Genomic DNA, 18,962 nt, shown 5'->3' on the forward strand with positions numbered 1-18,962 from the left:
AGGCCTAAGCTTTAAGTAAGGTACATCCAGTTCATACACTATGATATTTTAGTCTTGTAAATCCCACGGGCGCCGGAAGACCGTGTTGTCTTACAGTTGGAGAAACAGAGGCACCAAAGAGTGTGGATGCAGTTTCTCTGTCTTGTAGCTCTTGGTGGTCCCTTGGCTGTCTTTCCCTGTTCACTGGCCTGTGACTCTCCCTCCAGATCTGCGCTCCTCTTTTGCTTTTCATCTCTTACGAGCAGCAAGAGACACGTGAAGAGGTGATGAATTCAGTCTCAGTGAAAAGTTAGTCATGGGCAGGGGGGAGTATAAGTGTCTCAGAAATGTGCGACAGACACTGTGGCCCCTTGTTTTGGAGGGGTGCCCAAGAAGATGACTTTTAGGCGTGGCAGCCTGCCTGACGGGGTCTCACACTGTGCTGGAGGTGTAGGGACCCCAGGCTACTGCAATCCTGCATTGCCCAACCAAGGAGGCCAACCAGAAAGGGAGGGGTCGGGCAGGGCACCTCCGTACAGATGGAGCTTTTCATAGGATTTTCCTCCCTGGGAAGTGGAACCTCTTGGCGGTGTGTACTCCACCCAGCTGGCAGGGCTTTCCTCAGACCACAGCTCTCACTGTAGCCCTGCCTCCGCCTCCGCCTGGCAAGCTGAGTTCTGTATTGTGTGGCCTTGTAGCTAGATCAGCTTGGTGGCCACCTCCTCTATTCCCTGCTTCTAGAGGATTCACCAAGCAGCTGGCCAGCCCGCTCTGTGTATGGGACATTGCTCTAATGGAGTAGATAAGAGTACTAGGCAGGATTATCCCGGCGTGAGGTCTCGGAGGAGGTGTTATGGGACCCAGAAGATGTCTCTGGTACTGTGAAAAAGGAGAACAAATGCAAAGGCCCTGAGGGGAGATGAGCTTAAAGGAAGGTCAAGTTGAAAGGCTGGTGAGTTTGGAGCTTCAGAACCGGAACTGGGCTGCCTCTGTGAGAGGCTGTGTTGCACCTGGCCAAGGACAGGTCCAGAAGCTGCTAATGGCAACTACCCAAGACTATCTAGCAGTATAGCTAGTGCTATGGCACTCAGGATCATGGGGTGGTGGTGAGGAAGGGGCCAGTTGGGGTGCATTTCAAGGTTCAGAGCCTTGCCGGTGGGTGGGATGCTGGGTGTGAGAGAGAATGACTGACTCATAGGTCTTTGGCCAGAGTGACTGGGGACATATGGCTTCATTTACCGAGGAGAGGAAGTGTGGGAGAAGGTTCCTTGAAAGCACTGTGGGGATTTTCCTTTGTTTTGTGTCTTTTTCTAGTTTTCACCCTTCCCTCCTTTGGGGGGAGTTTTCTTGCTTGTTCTTAATTCATGCCTTTTAGAATGTTCCTGTGGTGTGAACTCATGCTTGGCTGGGGCTGGGGTATAGATACACAGCAATATAATGTAGCAAAACTTCCTAAATTTAGAAGCCCAAAGAACAATAGCCATTTGGGTTGCCACTGACTTTGAAGTCTGGAGTTGGAGAGAGGCTTGGCTGGCCAGTTCTAACCAGGCATAGCATGGCAGCCAACATCGTCTCCACCACTGCTATCCATATTAGAGACTGAACTCAGGGCCTCAGACGTGCCAAGCAAGCATGCTACCACTGAGCTACATCCCTAGCCTCGTGTTACTTTTCTTTGAGACAGGGTTGCTGAGGCAGAGCAGACCTTGAACTCTGCTGTAGCCCAGGCTGGCCTTAAACGTATCATAGTCCTGTCTTGGCTTATAGAGTAGCTAAGATGACAGGCCTGTACCATCAGGCCTAGCAGCAGTCTTTAAATGGCCTGATGGGGTTTGAGGGTCCTCTTTCGCCTTTGTGGTCTCCTGCTAAGGGTACTTGAGCATTCTCATGTGATACTGGTTTCCTGGAAGTGACTTAAGAGCATGGAAGCAGAAACACTATGTCTTGCCCATCCCAGCCTTAGCAGTCTCATGCTGTCACCTCTGCATTATCCTCCAGGACACAGGGCAGCCCTGTGAGGTGGAGGGTCCTGTATGGGCTTGCGTGACAGTAGGTGGAATGCATGGAATCTTCACAGTGGAGCCATGTTAAGGCCATGTTGTTAGTTACTTCTGTGGTTATGACGAAATGACCAACTGAGGCTATTGAAGGGAGGAAAGGCTTATTTTGCCTCACGGGTTCTGAGGAATTTTATTTCCGTTGTGGTGGCAAAGGCATGATGGTGGGTTCATGAGGTAGTGCCTGAGGAGAAGCAGAGCCTGGAGGTGGGAATGGGGTGGGGGTGGGGCTATCACTTTTAGAGGCTCACTGCAGTGATCTGCTCCCATGGCTCAGGCCCACCTCCTAAAGGCTCCTCAGCCTTCAGAATCACTCTATAAACTGGGGACCCAGCATAGCCAACAAGAGCCCATGGGATGGGGGGGCAGGGGGGGAGACAGGGGGTGGATACTGAGATTCAAACTATATCAGAAGCTGGCTACAGCTGCCCAGAGAAGAGGGCCAGGCTAAGTGACTTGGGGAGCTGCCTGAGTGGCAGAGTGTATCTCTGGTGATACACAATCCTGTCTCCTCACCTGCATCTGCACAGGACTTCCCAACAGGCAGGGTACTTCTGTTCATCTTCACACGCTATGCAGTGGGTGGGGCTCACCCTAACCCTATACCCTATTTTACATATCCACCATTGAAACCTTGCAAGGGTGGCCAAGGGGCTCCTAGCATCTGGTACAGTGGCCTTGTGCCAGGGTTGACCAGGTGAGAGGGGACCAAAAAAATGAAGGCAAGTGAGAGAAACAAGGATTTGGGACAGAAGGGACCAGAGTCTCAGTATGGTCCCCTTCTCCAATTCTTTTTTTTTTTTCTTCCAGTGGTGGCCATAATGGTTGATATTTTATTTGTTTCAATGTATTTTAGCCATCTGAAAATATTCTTTTTTATTTAATTTTTTATTAATTTATTCATATTACATCTCAATGGTTATCCCATCCCTTGTCTCCTCCCATTCCTCCCTCCCTCCCATTTCCCCCTTACTCCCCCCTTCTCCAATTCTTGTCGATGCTAATTCTCCCATAGACACCCACCTTTGTACATCTTGGGGTTCTTACGTGTACCCCATTTTTAAAAAATGGTAGGAAGCAAATGTTGGCCATTCATTTTTTTTAAAATCAGTAACATGGTGCTTATAATGGTACCTATATTGTTGGGGGGGCTCTTATGAATGGTAACCCAGCTAGAGCGCCAACTTCAAAACATAGTGGTCAGGAGGTTATGAATGAATATTGATTCACTTTAGTTTATTCTTCCGACGGACTCTTACCTCATGAAAGGTGGAGGGAATACGAGAGCCCAGCGCAGCTTGCCGAGACGATGATGTCAAGACTAGATGACTAGACAGTTGCACAAGTGCTGTCTCCTCTCCCTTCTCCCTATCATCCCCGAAGAGCAAGGTCATTGCAAATGCCACTGCAGTGGCTGTTTGCCAACTTGTGACACCTAATGCACAGAGATACCATGGCTTGAGATCTTGTATGGGCGTTGGAGTCACCGGGACACTTTAACACAGCCCTGTGGGCCGTGCTCTGCATGCTGTGCGTGGGCACCGGGATTCTTAAGAAGTGGCAACTGTGGCAGGTATGTTTCTAACCAAGCTTGGTATGGCTTTTTTTTTTTTTTTTTTTTTTTTTTTTTTTTTTTAGCAGTTTCACTCTGAGGTGTTTGTCAGAGGGAAATAAAAGCACTCCCGTGTGATGAGTGTACAGGTAGTAAACTCAAACTGGGAAAAACTCAAAATATTTTGCACCCGTGAACAATGGGTGAACAAATGGGGGATGCAGTCTTCAGAGTCACATTCCTGGGCATTAAAGAGTCATGGACTTGGGCTGGGGATTGCAGCTCAGCTGGGAGAGCACTTGCCTGAGGCAGGAAGCCCTGGGTAACTATCCCCTGCACCCCATAAACCAGGTGTAGTGGTGCAAACCTGTGATCTTAGCACTGTGGGGGTGGAGGCAGAAGGATCAGGCGTTCAAGCATGTCTTCATTTACATAGTGAGCTTGAGGCCAATCTGGGTGACACGATTCCCTAGTCCAAAACAAATAAACAAGCAAGCAGCAAAGGCATGGAGTGGCCTTACACGGAGGAGACCCAGAGACTTGGTCTAAGTGAGTGAGAGGAGCCAAACCCAGAAAGGGTGCCTCCTTGATGATGTGTTGTTACCTATAGGTGGGCAGAATTCCAATAAGGACCAGCTCTGTAGGTACTGGGAACAGGAAGTTGGGGAAGAGGGCCAGCTGATAATGTGGAGGGTGCTTGGGTAAGCAGAACTGTTTAGGTATCAAGGTGCATGTACCTGTCAAGCCTCCAGAGCCCTCCTAGCATCCAGGAGGTGGAGGCAGGAGGATTATAAGTTCTCTGAAAACCCAAACCAAGAAGCCTGAGAGATGACAGCTCAGTCAGTAATGTGCTTGACGCACAAACATGGGGCCCCGGATTCAGATTGTCAGCGCTCAAGTGAAAGCAGGTAACAGAATCAGGGACAGCCCCTACTCCCATTGTTAGGGGACCCACTTGTTGACCACAATGCATATCTGCTATATGTGTGTAGAGGGTCTAGGCCGAGTCCAAGCATACTCTCTGATTGGTGGTTCAGTCTTTGTGAGCCCTCTTGAACCCAGGTTAGTTGACACTGTAGGTCTTCTTGTGGTGTCCTTGACCCCTCCGGCTCCCCCCATCCTTCCTCCCACTCTTCCACAGAACTCCCCAAGCTTGACCTATTCTTTGGCTGTGAGTCTCTACATAGCAGAGTGTCATTAATAACGTTAGGGGTTGGGTCTCTCCCGTGGGGTGGTTCTCAAGTTGGGCCAGTCCTTGGTTTGCCATTCCCTTAATTGATAAGTATTTCAAGTATTGATTTTCAAATACTGGAACAGCCTTATCTCATTTGGCAGTGGCATATAACTCTTTTTATATGTCATGGGATGAGATCTGCCAGTGTTTGGGTGAGGATTTTACATCTATACTTATGAGAGATTGGGCTATGGTTTTATTTTTTCTTACAATGTCTTTGTCCTGTTTGAGTAACAGGTGAAGCTGGCCTCAGGATGAAGTCAGATGCCTTTTATATTTTTGATGTTGTTATGTTTTTGAGACAGGGTTCCACTGTGTTGCCCAGGCTTTCCCGTAACTCAAGGGAACATCCACTGTCTCAGCCTCTAACTGGGATTATAGATGTGTGTCACTGTGTCTTTTTTGGAAGTGTTTGTAGACCATTGAAATTGATTATTCTTTAAATAGAATTCTTTAATGTAGAAGTCACCTGTGATGCCATCTAAGTCTGGATTTTTCTTTGTGGGAAAAATTTCTATTGCTAATTCAATCTATATGGTGTAAGGATTATTCAACTTTTCTATTTCTTTTTGGGTCAGATTTGGTAGTTTGTATCTTTCTAGGAAAAGTAAGTATTCATTCCATTGTAGTTGCCTAACTTGTTGATGCTTATAGCATTACTTCATATATACTGGTTTTTTTTTGGATGGGATCACTCATGATTTCATCTTTCTCATTTCTGATTCTGGTCCTTTGAGTCTTATTTCTTTCATTTCTTTGTTGGTCATCCTAGCTACAGACTTACCGATTTCCTTCATCATTTAAAGGAACCCACTCTCTCCTCCTCACCTTTAGAGGATTTTCCATTGTAATGTCATTTACTGAGTGTCCTTGTACAGTGGCTCATCACTCTGGAAGCACCACACAGAAAGCAGAAAAGCAGATGTGAGCCCAGGCTCTCCGAGGAGAGCGTTGAGGTGAAATCGCTGCACTGGCCCCACAGCTGGCGGGAGGGAACCGTGCTACCAGTGCAGGTCCGAGTGTTTGGCTTCAAAGCTTAGTACCTTTCAATGTGCAGGGGACCTCTCTGTTGCTTGTGCAGGCTGTGCCATCTGTGTCTGGTCTCCATTACTAAGAGAAAAGTTACAGTCCAGTGCCCCTGCCTGTGAGTTGCAGCAGCCCCTGGCTAGCCTCCTTCCATCTCCTTTAGCAGACTACATTGTCTCGGTGAGGGTCCTTATGGCAGTCTACCACCCCCAGTGGCTCTGATCCTAGATCCCCTGACAGCACCACAGCAACTCACAGCATGGTCTCTGGAAGCAGGTTTTCATGAGGTGCTGGTGCAGCACTGGCTCTTGTTCTCCAGGCATCTGCTTTGCCTGTGGGAGGGGTCCGCGGTGAGGTGGGCCTCGCAAAGCCATTGCTGCCGTGTTGTGTGAAAACGTTGCAAGAAGTTACTGTTATGCTCTTTTTCCTACTGCTGCCCTCTTCACTGGTTCCTTCTGAGGCAACAGTGTGTGTGTGTGTGTGTGTGTGTGTGTGTGTGTGTGTGTGTGTAGAGGTAACATGTAGGTTTGGAGTGCATTGCATGTACACATACCCTCCCCATCTACGAGGACAAGGCTAGGGGAGAAAGTTATACTGAGCCCCAAACCGGCTTCTTGTTTTCCTTAGCTGTGACTCCCCAAAGCACTAATTATTTTTAAGGGGGGGGGCATTTCATACTCTGGGCTGTGTAAACATCACGTGGGGGTTCAAAAGTCAGAGAGGACCTAGGAGTTCAGAATGGTGGGAGGGAGGACACGTAGAACAGAGAGGGAGGTACACGGGAGGTGGGAGATGGAGGACTGGAGACAAGAAGAGCGGGGGAGGGAGGAGGCGGATCATGGGAGGCATGAACCTTGTGAAATTTGCTGAGGGAGCATAGGTCAGCATAGCCCCATGGTGGGGTGTAGGGAGCTGAGAGAGGCTGTTGGTACTACATGGCTCTGAGATACAACCCAGGGGGCTCCATGCAGGCTTTGCTTAGAGGCCAAGGTTTGGTGTTATGTCATTGCCCTAATTCCCCCACTCCAACACAATATCAGGAGAGGTGGTAGGCAAGGTTGGGGCTCTGGGCCTTAGACACTGATGGATCCTGTTCCTTCCATTTACACAAGCTGTCCTCTGTCAGTACACACTCACTTTCTGAAATCTGGTTTTCCTATTGGTGTAAAAAAAAAATGGTCACAAAGGAATGGTGAAATGGCTCATGGGAAAGGTGCTTACCATCAAGCTTGGGACCCTCATGGTAGGAGAGAACTGACTTTCTGCAAGTTGTCCTCTGGCCTCCATATGTGTATGTATGTGTTTGAGCACACACATGTGCACGCACATGCACACACAGACCCAGACCTGTAGTGCAGGCTTGTAATCACATAACCACAGCTGCTCAGGAGGCTGAGGCAGGATACTGAAAGTTCAAGCAAGCCTTGGCTACGGGATGAGTTCAAGGTCACCCTATTAAGACTTTCTCAAAAAGAAAAAGGAAAGAGAAGAAAAAAAAAGGTGGGATGTATCTTAGTGTTAAAGTAGGCACTGGCTTAGCACTCCAAGGCTCCAGTTTCAATCCTGAGCAGCACAGGCAGGACGTGCTGACATTGATCTTGCTGTCATGCTGACCTCGCTAGGCTGCTGTGAGGATTAGACACCCTGCAGGTACAATCCTGGCATGTGATAGAGGCCCTGGCTCAACCAATGACTCTTAATCTAATATTCGGACATCCTAGGATTATAAGGTACAAAGTGTCCCCACAATAACATAGGGCTCAAGGCCCTAGGAGATCCACAGTGTCAAGTTAGGGTACTCCTCAGAATGACACAGCCACCTGCTGGCTGGCCAGCTTCCTCCCTGGTTGGTCTGCCTTTTTGTTCCACCCTGCTGCAGACTCCCCAGGGGGGGTTTCTGGTGTCTGGCTGATGTATGACTTGGCTAGTTGTCCCCTGCAGTGGGCAGGTGGGTGGATGTTCGTGGGGGGCCATTAGGAGGAGAGAGGTGTGTATGTCTTGAGCACTGAACGAGTCACAGATTAACGCCCTGGCCTGTTCCCACTGGCCCTGGCCTCAGGCACCCAAGCGAGGATGCCCAAAGGTGGCTGGGTTCAAGCCAGGCACAGCAGGGGGCAGGTCATTTCTGGGTCACGAATGATGGGAGGGGCAGCCAGAAGCCTCTTCCTGTCCATGGAAACTCACACGGCTTGGATTCCACCACCAGGCACGGTTGCAGAGCTCCTGTGTCCTTGAGCCTATGGGATCCACGGAATCCAATCCTCAGGACTGCTCGGTAATGGCCGTGAAAAAGTGCCCACTGGGACAGAGAGGGAAGTGGGCTGGCAAGTTGACAGTGTGCTCTCGTGGCCAGAGGGATTGGCATGAGGTCCTTGGATTTGAATACAGGATTAAGATCGAACCTTAGTAGGCTCTGAGCTGACCCCGAGTCTGGCTTTACTAGCTGGGATATGAGGCTTCTTCATGATTTGAATTCTCCACCCACGGAAGGTCTTCGCTCATGTGTTATGGAGAAATGTTTAGAAGCGTAGGTAAATGCACGTGGTCTCACTGTCGCTCTGCTGGAAGTGGAGTCTGAAGGGAGCAACCCCAGACTGTCTTCATTTTCTGCTTAACTAAGGCTTGCCTGCCTCGCAGGAAAGATGGCACTGGGTCTTATGAGGTGGTGAGCTCTTAGCAGCCGGGTGTCATGGAGAGGAAGGCTGAATCAGAGGCAGTCGGTGTCTTGTTTGAGGATCTGGGGGCCAAGCGTCAGAGCTGGTTTATTTCCTGCCTCTGCTGCAGAGGAGTGGCCTTGGGCCATCTCTGCAGTGAGTTGGTGCTCACTGATGGACTGAGCTTGTCAGCTGGCAAGGATCTTAGTGTGGATGAAGTCAGCGAGGTGCGGAGTGTGGTCTGCAATGCGTGGTGTATTGTAGCCAGTGATTTGCTGTGGTTGTTGTTAACAGGATGATGATTTGGCCCGTCTGAGGATCCCAGAGCAGAAATACCTGTAACACCTGATCTTGTGGCCAGGTGTGCTTGCTGGGCAGCATGTACGTCTGCCCTCTCCTTTGAGGTGCCTTGGGGATTTGGGGGGGTACTTCTCGGGTTGAGTTATTTCTCTCTAAAGACTTGATCCTTTCTTGTCCTCTGGTTATAATGACCAGAGGTGTAGGTTGTTTTTTTTTAAAAAAAATTAGTGTGTGTGTGTGTGTGGTGTGGTGTGTGTAGTGTCTGTGTGTGGTGTGTGTATGTAGTGTGTGTATGTGCCCACATGTGTACGTGGGTGTGTGCATGTGTATGTGGTGGCCACAGGACAACGTCAGGTGCCACCTGCACGAACACCATCCTTTGAGATGGTCTCTCTCACGATCAGGTTAAACTGGCTGGCTAACTTGCCCTAGGCATCCTTCTGTTCCTGCCTTCCAGAGCTCAGGTGTATGCTATTATTACTGGGAACATTTTTATGTGGGCTCTGAGCATTGAAATGGGGTCCTTTTGCTTGCATATTGCCTAAGCCATCTCTCCCTCCTCCTCCACCTACATTTTTAGCTTATAATTTTTTTTCAGATTTACAGAAAATTTATGGAAGTGTCTGAGAATGTCCCTACAGCTCTCACTGTGCCATGTTAAGTCATAACCAACCATACCACAGTTGTTAAAAACAGAGAGGTTCCGTTGATCTCATGCTACCAGCAAATAGACAGAGCTGAATAGGATTCAACCAGAATTCCCATGGCCGCCCTGGAATACAATCAGAGAATACACAATGCAACAGTGTCTCCTTATCCCCTTAGCCTAGGGCAGCTCCTCCATCTGTATTACTGTTCATGACTTCAGCCATGTTACTTGGAAGATGTGCTCAGTTGCGCTTGGCTGTCTTTTCTATCATACCTGCACCGGCTAATCGCAACGAGTTGCCTCTTATCCCCTGACTGTTTCTCAAGGTGATGGTCACCTGTTTGTGTTCATATGGCTTTTGCCCCGTAGGCTGTAGTCTGGTGTTGCATGCTTTTCCTGTGATACGGGAGCCCGCCCCCCCCCCCAGATGGTAGGACCCTCAGTACTCGACTGTTTATGGAGTCGGCACATCCAAGAAAGATGCATATGCCCTATCTGTTAAGGACCTTATTTAAGGTGCAGGCTTCCCAGGACTGCAGGCTGGCAGCTATGGGGAGTGTACGGCCAGCCAATGGGCTGCAAACTCAGACAGGGTTTCCTGCGCTCTGTTCTGGAGACAGGAACTTTTATTTCCAGAACATCTCAGCATTTGCTCTTGAATCCTTCAACGGATTAGAAGAGGCCCAGGCACGTGATTGAAGGTCTCTTCCATCTTAAAAGGTCGCTGATTGTAGGTGTCATTCATATCTGTAACGTGCCTGTATAGCACTGCCTAGACTGTATTCAGTTCGCTCCCTGCTAACATAGCCTGCCAGGTTGGTGTAGAACTCACCATCATACGTACCCACCCATGCTCTAAAGGAAACTGAGAGCTGTTTTGTGTCAAGAGTGGAAGGGATCAGGGTACAGGGCCAAATTGGAAAAGAAACATGGAATTCAGGTCCAGGCTATCTTAGCATCCAGGTTGGATCTGTGGTGGTCTGTCTCTTTCTTTTATTTCTAGAACGGGAGAAGTCCTGCTGATTTCAGGCCTGTGGGCTATCAGCAGGATTTTCCATGGCTGTGTTGGAAGGTGAGTGGGAGTGCCCTTCCACAAGGTTGATCTGCAGTTACTTCCAGCTTTGGGAAGGGACACCCCCAAGTTGGAGTAACTGTCATCCTTTCTGGGGACACAGCTAGACTGCCCTTGCTTCCTAGGAGGGCTGAGGTGGTCTGTTGGATCCTCTTCTGGTCTGATCAGCTTGGGAAAGGGAAGCCGAGGTTAATTAACCACAGGCTCCCTGCAGGACTTGTGGTCACGTGGCAAGGCGAATGTGTGGATGCAAGTGTGAGGAAGACCCCGAGGTGGCAGTGGATGTGACCTAGAGATGCAGAGGGACCTTCTGGGATGTGACCCAGCAGGAGAGCCAGTTGCCCTACTGGCCAGAGTTCCCTGCAGTTCTTGTGGGTCTGATTTTCCTGGTGGCCGGGAAGGTACTTTGGGAACTTGGGAGAAAGAGACTCTATGTAAAGGAAAAACTCTAAATATTAACTAATCACCCTTTACCCCTAAGACTTTGATTTCTGTCTTGGCTACATTCAATTCAGTTTATGCCAGTAGTACCCGTGTGTCAGTGGTCCTTCACCTAAGAGGAAACCAAGGCTTTGAGTGTTTGGAGCTGCAGAAGCAGGGCAGACAACAGACATGCTCACACACAACCACCTGGGGATTTTCATCCCTGAGAGTAACCCGGTAGTTTTCTTGATCTTCACAGAGGACATTCTAAGGGGACAAGAGGGACCTGGCTTAGCTCTGAGGCAGACCTTCCTGTGGAGCCTGAGGGGACCCAAGGCCCTAAAGGTACTCCTGGGTCCTCTTCAATGAGATCTCCAGAGTGTTGGAGGTGCTGACCAAGGAAGGGTTGGGCCGTCCTGCACTGGTGATATGTGTGTCCTAGGGGAGGTGGAAGCAAGTGAATGGAGAGCCCTGAAGTCCTTGCTGGCTGGTGCTGACTATGGGTAAAGCAGCATGGGAGGCCTGCTCTGCCCACAAGATCATGTAGCTATTACGTCCATTCCTGTGCCCTTCTGAGAGCCTGGACTCAGGCATGATGACTGGGAGATACGAATCCTGTCTGTGAACATCCGTGGGCAGCAGGCTTCACGGCTTAATTTTTCTCGTCTGTGAGACAGAAACAATGGAAATCTTGTGTGTTGTGCTGGGCTGCTGGCAAATGATGTGGTGTGTATATGCATGTACGTGCATCCATGTGGGGTGTGTGTGTGTGTGTGTGTGTGTGTGTGTGTGTGTGTGTGTGTGTGTGTGTGCGCCCTGCTCCTGGCTAGGCCCTATGTAAGCTGCAATCTCCTTACTGGGGATGCTGAAGAGATCTGGTGGGACCCTTGGACCCTGGTATAGTGGGGTGCAGTGTTGGATGGGGGCTGGATAGAGTGGCCTTGCGTACTGCTTCCTGTAGCTGCTTCTCTTGTTCCCTTCCCCCTTCTTCCCTGGCTCACACGTGAGCATGGCGATGACGATAAAAACACACATTGCCTGACCTCAGCGTCCAGGCATGTCCCCCCACCCCTCCGCCAGCCGCCTCACATTCCTGGAGCTGAGGAGGCCAGGGCCACCCCTCCACCCTCAGAGCATCTAGCTGCCTCCTTGGTTCTGTCTGAGGCTGCTGTCCACTCTCTGGGTCCTCTCAGCCAGTCTCTGCAGAGGCCTGAGTGCTGGAGGGCACAAAGGTATTCAGCCTAGAGCTGAATTCTGATCATCGTAATAATAGAAATACTTAACTCTTTATTAAGCAACTAGGCACCAAGTTTCATGTTTCAAGTTTCTATAGATTATGTCAACAAATTCTCAAATACTCCCATGGGAAAGTTGCACACACACAGACACAGACACACACACACAGACACAGACACACACACACAGACACACACACACAGACAGACAGACACACACACACACACACACACACACACACACACACACACACACATACCCAAAATCCAGTTTTAGCATGAACAAGAAAGATACACTCAAGAGGAGAGGGTATCTGAGGTGCTTGCCCAGTATCACACAGCTAAGGAGTGGGTGATGACAGGCCCTCAGTGATGCTAATGTCACTTGCCTAAACTTTACTTCAGGCTGTGTCAACCCAGACTCAGGACCACAGTCCTGAGAGAAGATGCTAAGATGGGAGGCCAGACTTGCTTAGCCTGGCATCCCTTGGGTACTGGATTTCAGGAGACATGGGTGAGCTCTCCCAGGCCTGAGAGCCGTGGGACACCCTTGTGATCCTACCCTAGCTGGAAGGATGAAGTTAGGGACCTTTTCAGGGTGTGCCTGATGCCTTTGAGTGCAATTCAAAACACCCTTTATCAACATTTCCCCCTGAGACATAGGACACAGGTTTCTTCCCGGTGCTAACTGGACACATCTGATTAACATTAGCACTTGTGGGAGTCTGGGAAATTCTTACAGTGAGTTGGTATATTTCTGTCTCTAAGCACAGGCTTCCTTGCTAACTTCCAGTTCTTCTCCTGGCCTAACCTCCCCTTTCTGCTTACTTTCCCCACATGAGTGGTAGCCTTCTAGATTCTTCTAGCCTGTGTGGTTTAGCCCTTCTGTCCTTCTCTCCCTTGTCTGCCTCCTGTAGGTCACTTTCTTCTTGTCTTTCTGAAGCATCCCTGCCCCGGATAGCTACTGGCTCTTGCGGCACTAATTTCTGCCTTTTGCATGCAAGGTTCCTTAAACACTGGAGAGACAAGTTCAAGTTCTAGCTTTGCTGCCAAGCCCCCCCACCCCCACACCTGCTCCCTTGACTACACTGTCCCCTCTGTACAGTGGCTACAATGGCATCTTTCTTCGAGAGAGGTTTGGGGACTGGAGATGATGGATCGAGAGTTGGGTCAGAGCCTCTCTGGATAAATGCAGTGGGGAGTATAGTGACTTCCTTACTTTTTGTGTGGCTGCGCACCCACTGGTCTCCCCTGTATGGCTCATGGTCCTGGAAAAGCCGCATGCTTACATTTTCAGAGTGCTTAAGTGAGAGGGCCTGTCTGTGTGTAGATGTCCCACATGGGGACTCAAGGGAGTCTGTGGGTGTCCCAGCTGTGGCGAGGCATATCTCTTTCCTTACAGAACTGTGGCTGTTGCACACTTCTATCAGTGCTGTGTGTTGTAAAAGGCTTTCCGATTTTCCATTTATTCTGAGGGATAGGATTAGTGGACTTGCTCAACAATTATATATACACGCACGTGTGCATGAGAAACAGGTTCTCAAGTACCTAGCATCCTTGGTTTTCTGGCCTCTACTTCCAGAGTGCTCAGATTACAGCCAGTTTATACAGTTTTGGGGATCAAACCCAGGGCTTCATGCATGCTAGGCAAGCACTCTCCCAATTAATATGCACTCTAGCCTTCAATTCCTTTTTTGTTTGTTTTTGTTTTTGTTTTTTGAGGCAGGGTTTCTCTGTGTAGCCTTGGCTGTCCTAGACTCGCTTTGTAGACCAGGCTGCCTTGAACTCACAGCGATCTGCCTGCCTCTGCCTCCCGAGTGCTGGGATTAAAGGCATGCGCCACCACACCTGTCCCCCTTTTAAAAAAGATTTATTTATTTATCTTATGTATATGAGTGCTCTATCTGCATGTACACCTGTATGCCAGAAGAAGGCATCAGATCACATTATAGGTGGTTGTGAGCCACCATGTGGTTGCTGGGAATTGAACTTAGGACTTCTGGAAGAGCAGATAGTGCTTTTAACCTCCAAGTCATCTCTCCAGCTGCGCCCCCTTTTTTTTAAAGTGGAAGATTTAAAACATATACAGATGCACAAGAATTTTACAATGACCTCTGATCTTTCTGCTTTAACAACCATTGATTTTGTATTTTCTTTTTTCCTCTTCCTATACCCTCTCTTCCCCACATTTATTTGTTTACTTTTTGTTGGAGTGTTTTTTTAAAGCAAACCCCAGACATGATATCATCTTTAATACTTCAGTGTGTGTTGTTAACAGATAAGGACCTTTTATTTTAACATTTCGGTAATACCATTAGCCCAGTTAACATCGTTAATAATACTTTCTTGAGATCAGCTTCTACAGGGTCTGTGTTCAATTTTCACTGATTATCTTAAAAGCATCTTGTCTCGCTCAGTTGCTCTGGGTCAAGCAGAAGAGCTTGGAAATGATGCTTGTTGGAGCCTAGGTCTACTGTGATGCTAACCTGTATTATTGCCTTTAAGGGTCTGCCAATCAGTTGATGAGGTGTGATCACTTTCTCCCACAGGACCTTAATTTCTAGTTGTCCTCCCAGCCTCCCTCCATCCCTCCACCCCCTCTTCCCTGCAGACTCTCAAATGGTTACGATTGGGGACCTATGTCTGGCCCCTTCCTGCAGCCTCCTGAGCTGGTCTTGATTGTGCTTGCCTTGAAGAGTAGGTTTGGGGGTTAGAGCAGCACCTTGGGGAGAGTCTGCAGGGAGGGGAAGCTCCTGCTGTTTTGGGTGCTCATCCAATGAGCATTAGACCTCGAGATGTCCATGTAAGGATGCTGGCTCGCTCGGAGCATGGCCAGTGGGCAGTGGTGGAGGGGCTGGCCATGGGTCAGTCTGCTCTGAGAAGCACAGCTTGTTGCTTTTCAGGCTATGGGACTGGCCAAGAGGGGGATGGTGTGGGAAGTCCATCTCTGAGCTGTGCTTCCGTGGTGGCCTGCTCCTCTGGTCCTGATCTTCCAGCCTGGCTGTTTCTCTCATGCCGGGGAGCCAGCGTGATCCTCCTTACCCACCACAGATGCTCTTGGGGCTGGGAAAGTCACCCTCCAGGGGATTCCCCAGCCTGCTTTCTTCCTCTCTTTTCCTTGCTCAGGACTCATCGCTTCTCAGTACTGCTAACCAGAATGGCTGATGTTTTAGGAAACTGAAGACATGAGTGTAGTACTCAGATCCTCATCCCACCCCCAGGGTCCTGGGAATTTTGATAAAGCTGGCATCCTTCTGTGGCTGTGCTGTCCTTATCAGAAGAATCAGAATGCTGCTAGATCTCACCAGCTCTGTTACCAAGACAGATGCTTGGTATTTGGGTATCTCTCTCTCTGACTCTGTCTGTCTGTCTGTCTCTGTCTGTCTGTGTCTCTGTCTCTCTGTCTGTCTGTCTGTCTGTCTGTCTGTCTGTCTCTCTCTCTCTCTCTCTCTCTCTCTCTTTGTGTGTGTGTGTGTGTGTGTGTGTGTGTGTGTGTGTTCATGCACAAAAATGCACAGGTTTTAGATCAGCCTGCGAACAGGGTAAGGGTTGGGAGGGGTGAGGGAGATACCTCTCTCTCCTTTCCCTCGCTTTAGATCTGGCTTGTCCCTTTGTCATCCTTAGCAGCCTGTCATTTTTTTTTTTTCTTGTTGGCCTCTGTGCCTCCACCATCCCATTCCCGTTGTGTTCTTTGGGACACTGTAGCTCATGGCACCCCTAAACTCTGCCTCATTCCCCAAAGCTCAGATCTTTGTCTGGGCCCATCTCTCTTGTTCCCGTGGATGGAGGAGGCCCCTCATAGCTCTCGTTTCCTTCAGACTCTGGGGCTTGTGAGGTGAGATGGGGTGGGGCTGAGGGTTCCGTCCTTCTATGCCGTAGTCCAGGAACCACCCTTTCACCTTGAGGCAGTTCCAAAGCACCCCAAACAAGCCCCCGGTGGCTGCTACTTGATTAGCACCCCAAGGGCCTGCACCAATTCCTAGGCCTATTAGAAACAGTTTTGTTTTGTTTTTCACCAGAAAGAGGGCTTTCTGTCACCTGCCTAGTCCATCAAAGTGGCCAGGAGGGAGGGAAGTTTGAGATCATGGAGGAGGCCAGTCTGAGGAGTTGGAAGGCCTAGAGAAAGCCTGAGTACCTTCTTTAACTGTCTGAGGAAGAGCTACAATAACAATGGCGGCGTTAGGCTATGGTGAGGAGGCCATGGTATAAATATTCTAACTCCATGTGGAAGTGGCTCCTATCGTCTTCCTGAGCCCAGACTCTGTCTGGCCACTGGAGGTGGAATGATAGGGTGCCAGTAGACTGCTGGAGACAGATTGGCTTCCCATAGCCCTTTCCTCACCAAGAATACAGGCCTCTTCTGTCCTTTCCTGCATGAGTGTGCCTCTAAGGGGAACCGATCCTGGGCAGCCTTAGGAACCCTGATAAAGGAAAAGCCAAGAGGATTCCTGGCAGGCCCCTGCCAAGGTGCCTGTGTCCCGGTGGCGCCAGCTTCTGTGCTGCCCCAGGACAGCACTGCGGGTGGGTGGAATCCACAGGCGTGAGACATCGAGGCTGGAACGTGCCGGGGATGCTTGGGGCTGCTTATCTCGGCCAGGAATGCACTGTGGTATTATTAGCCAGCAGCCTTCTTGCCTAGGAATAACCCCCTGGGGGCATGTTGGACACCTGTCCAACTCTGCCTGCCCAGACAGCCTGTGGGTGCTTGTGCCTGGCCAGCCACCATGCATAAAACTCTCAGGCATGTTTGTGTGCCCGTGAGTGTGTGTACAGGGGTGGAGTGTGAGGCTGGGTCTGCACATGTGTATGGTTCCTGTGTATGTGGGACTGTGTGCACATGTGCCTGTGGGGGCATGCCTGCCATTGTGGCTCTTTGAGGGCCTTTATGTGTGAGTAGTTATGTGTACGTGAGCATGTTTACCATGCCTCTGTGTGCAGATATGTGTGTATGTGAGTTTCAATGTGTGAGATGTATGTAGTATGTGGGTACTTATGCTTGCATGCATGCTACAATGAGTGTGTGTGTGTGTGTATCTGTGGCTGAGTGTCCTTCATTTGGGAACTCCATAGGACCCTAACCCTACCGTATTTTTCGGACCATGAGACTTTTCCCCCCAAAAGGTGGTGGGGGGGATTAGGGTGAGCCTTATGGTCCGATTGCTGTTTTTACTGTTTTTATTGTTTTACTGCTCTAAAAACTGAGTGTGTCTTATGGTCAGGTGCATCTTATAATCCGAAAAATATGGTAGTGATGAGAGGCTGGATCAGCAGTCCAAGACTATCCTCAGCCAGATAAGTGATTTAAGGCTAGTCTAGGCTACACGAGACTACATCAGTTAAACACACACACACACACACACACACACACACACACCCCAAAGATGCCCCGATGTCACCTTGCTCTGAGGCCTGTCTCTGTCTCTCACTAGCTTATGACATTGTTGAGTGAATTCACCTGCTCATGCTCACTTTCCTCCTCTGTATTGTGGTGATGGTCACAGTTCCTACTTGTTAGACTGAGTGGGAAAACTCTAGAAAGTGGGACACATTCAAAACTTCAGAATGATGCCACAGTACCACCATCACCACCATTTCTGTCACCACCACTACCACTTATATCACCAACTTATCTCCATCACCATCACCACCTCCATTTCCACCATCTCCATTACCACCTCCATCTCCATCATTTCCATGACAACCTTCATCCCCACCATCTCTATTACCACCTTCATCTCCACCATCTCCATGACAACCTCCATCTCCACCATCTCCGTTACCACCCCCATCTCCACCATCTCCATTACCACCTCCATCCCCATTACCACTTTCATCTCCATCACCAGAACCTCTGTCCCCACCTCTACCACCACCTTCATCTCCATCATCACCTCCACCTCCATTACTACCTCCATCTCCAGCATCTCCATCTCCATCACCACTTCCATCTCTGCCACCTCTATCACCAATTCCATCTCCACCATCTTCATCTTCATTACACCCATCTCCACCATCTCCAGCACGACCTCCATCTCCATCACCAGCACCTCTGTCATCACCACTACCTCTTATATCTCCATCATCACCACCACCTCTATCTCCACCATTTCCATCCCCATCCCCATTATCACCACCACTTCTGTCACCACTCCAACACCTGCATCACCACTGACTTTTACTTCCTGACTGAGATTCCTGGGCAGGGTAAAGGACACTCTGCTTATAGCAAGGAGAGAAAAGTTCAGCATAGAGATGAGGTATGGTGGCCAAGGGTTGTAAGGGACCAGAGAAGAGCTACAAGAACCTGGCTTTACTCCCGGATGCTGCACATCATGCTGCACAACGCTGCTCAGGTTACAGGGTAGCAGCACCTTCCTAGCCTGGGGAAGTAAGAAGAGCTTGGCAGGCTTTCCTAGGCTGCAACAAGCCTAGAACCTTCTTGTGTAGCACACTGCTTCCCCCAAAGCTTTGGCTCTGGCTCTGTCCCGCTTCTAGCTCTGCATCCACTGTGGTCACAACTCAAATAGAGAACAGGCCTGGTGCTCAGGAGAAGAACCAAGGAGGAGACCCCAGTATCCCTGACCTCCCCCCCACCCCAGGCCAGGCCACAAGAACCTGGTCCTCCAGCTTTTCACACCTGGAGGGCCTGCCAGCTCCTGCCTTCTGCTCTCAACTCTGATCAGACAGTTCTGAGATTCCTTGGAAGCACTGGGTGTCCCTCAGAGTCCAACTCCTCTGTCCTGCCTCAGCTCTGCCAGAATGTCCCACATTTTGTCTCCAG

General features: G+C 49.6%; 1 protein-coding gene across 11 annotated transcripts in view; it reads left to right on the top strand.

The window, feature by feature from the left end:
* Positions 1-18,962, top strand: part of TNS1 (tensin 1) — a 217,054-nt gene that overhangs the window by 59,710 nt on the left and 138,382 nt on the right. The window contains exon 1 of one of the 11 annotated variants that reach the window (XM_084778298.1): positions 8,017-8,123. The exons of the other annotated variants lie outside the window; for them this stretch is intronic. Within the exon in view, the coding sequence (XP_084634424.1) occupies positions 8,088-8,123 (36 nt within the window). The 5' untranslated portion in view covers positions 8,017-8,087. Of the gene's footprint in view, positions 1-8,016; positions 8,124-18,962 lie in introns of those variants that run through there. 11 annotated transcript variants of the gene reach the window in all.

Source organism: Acomys minous (genome assembly GCF_964271855.1).
Source record: "Acomys minous genome assembly, chromosome: 4".
Classification (NCBI taxonomy): domain Eukaryota; kingdom Metazoa; phylum Chordata; class Mammalia; order Rodentia; family Muridae; genus Acomys; species Acomys minous.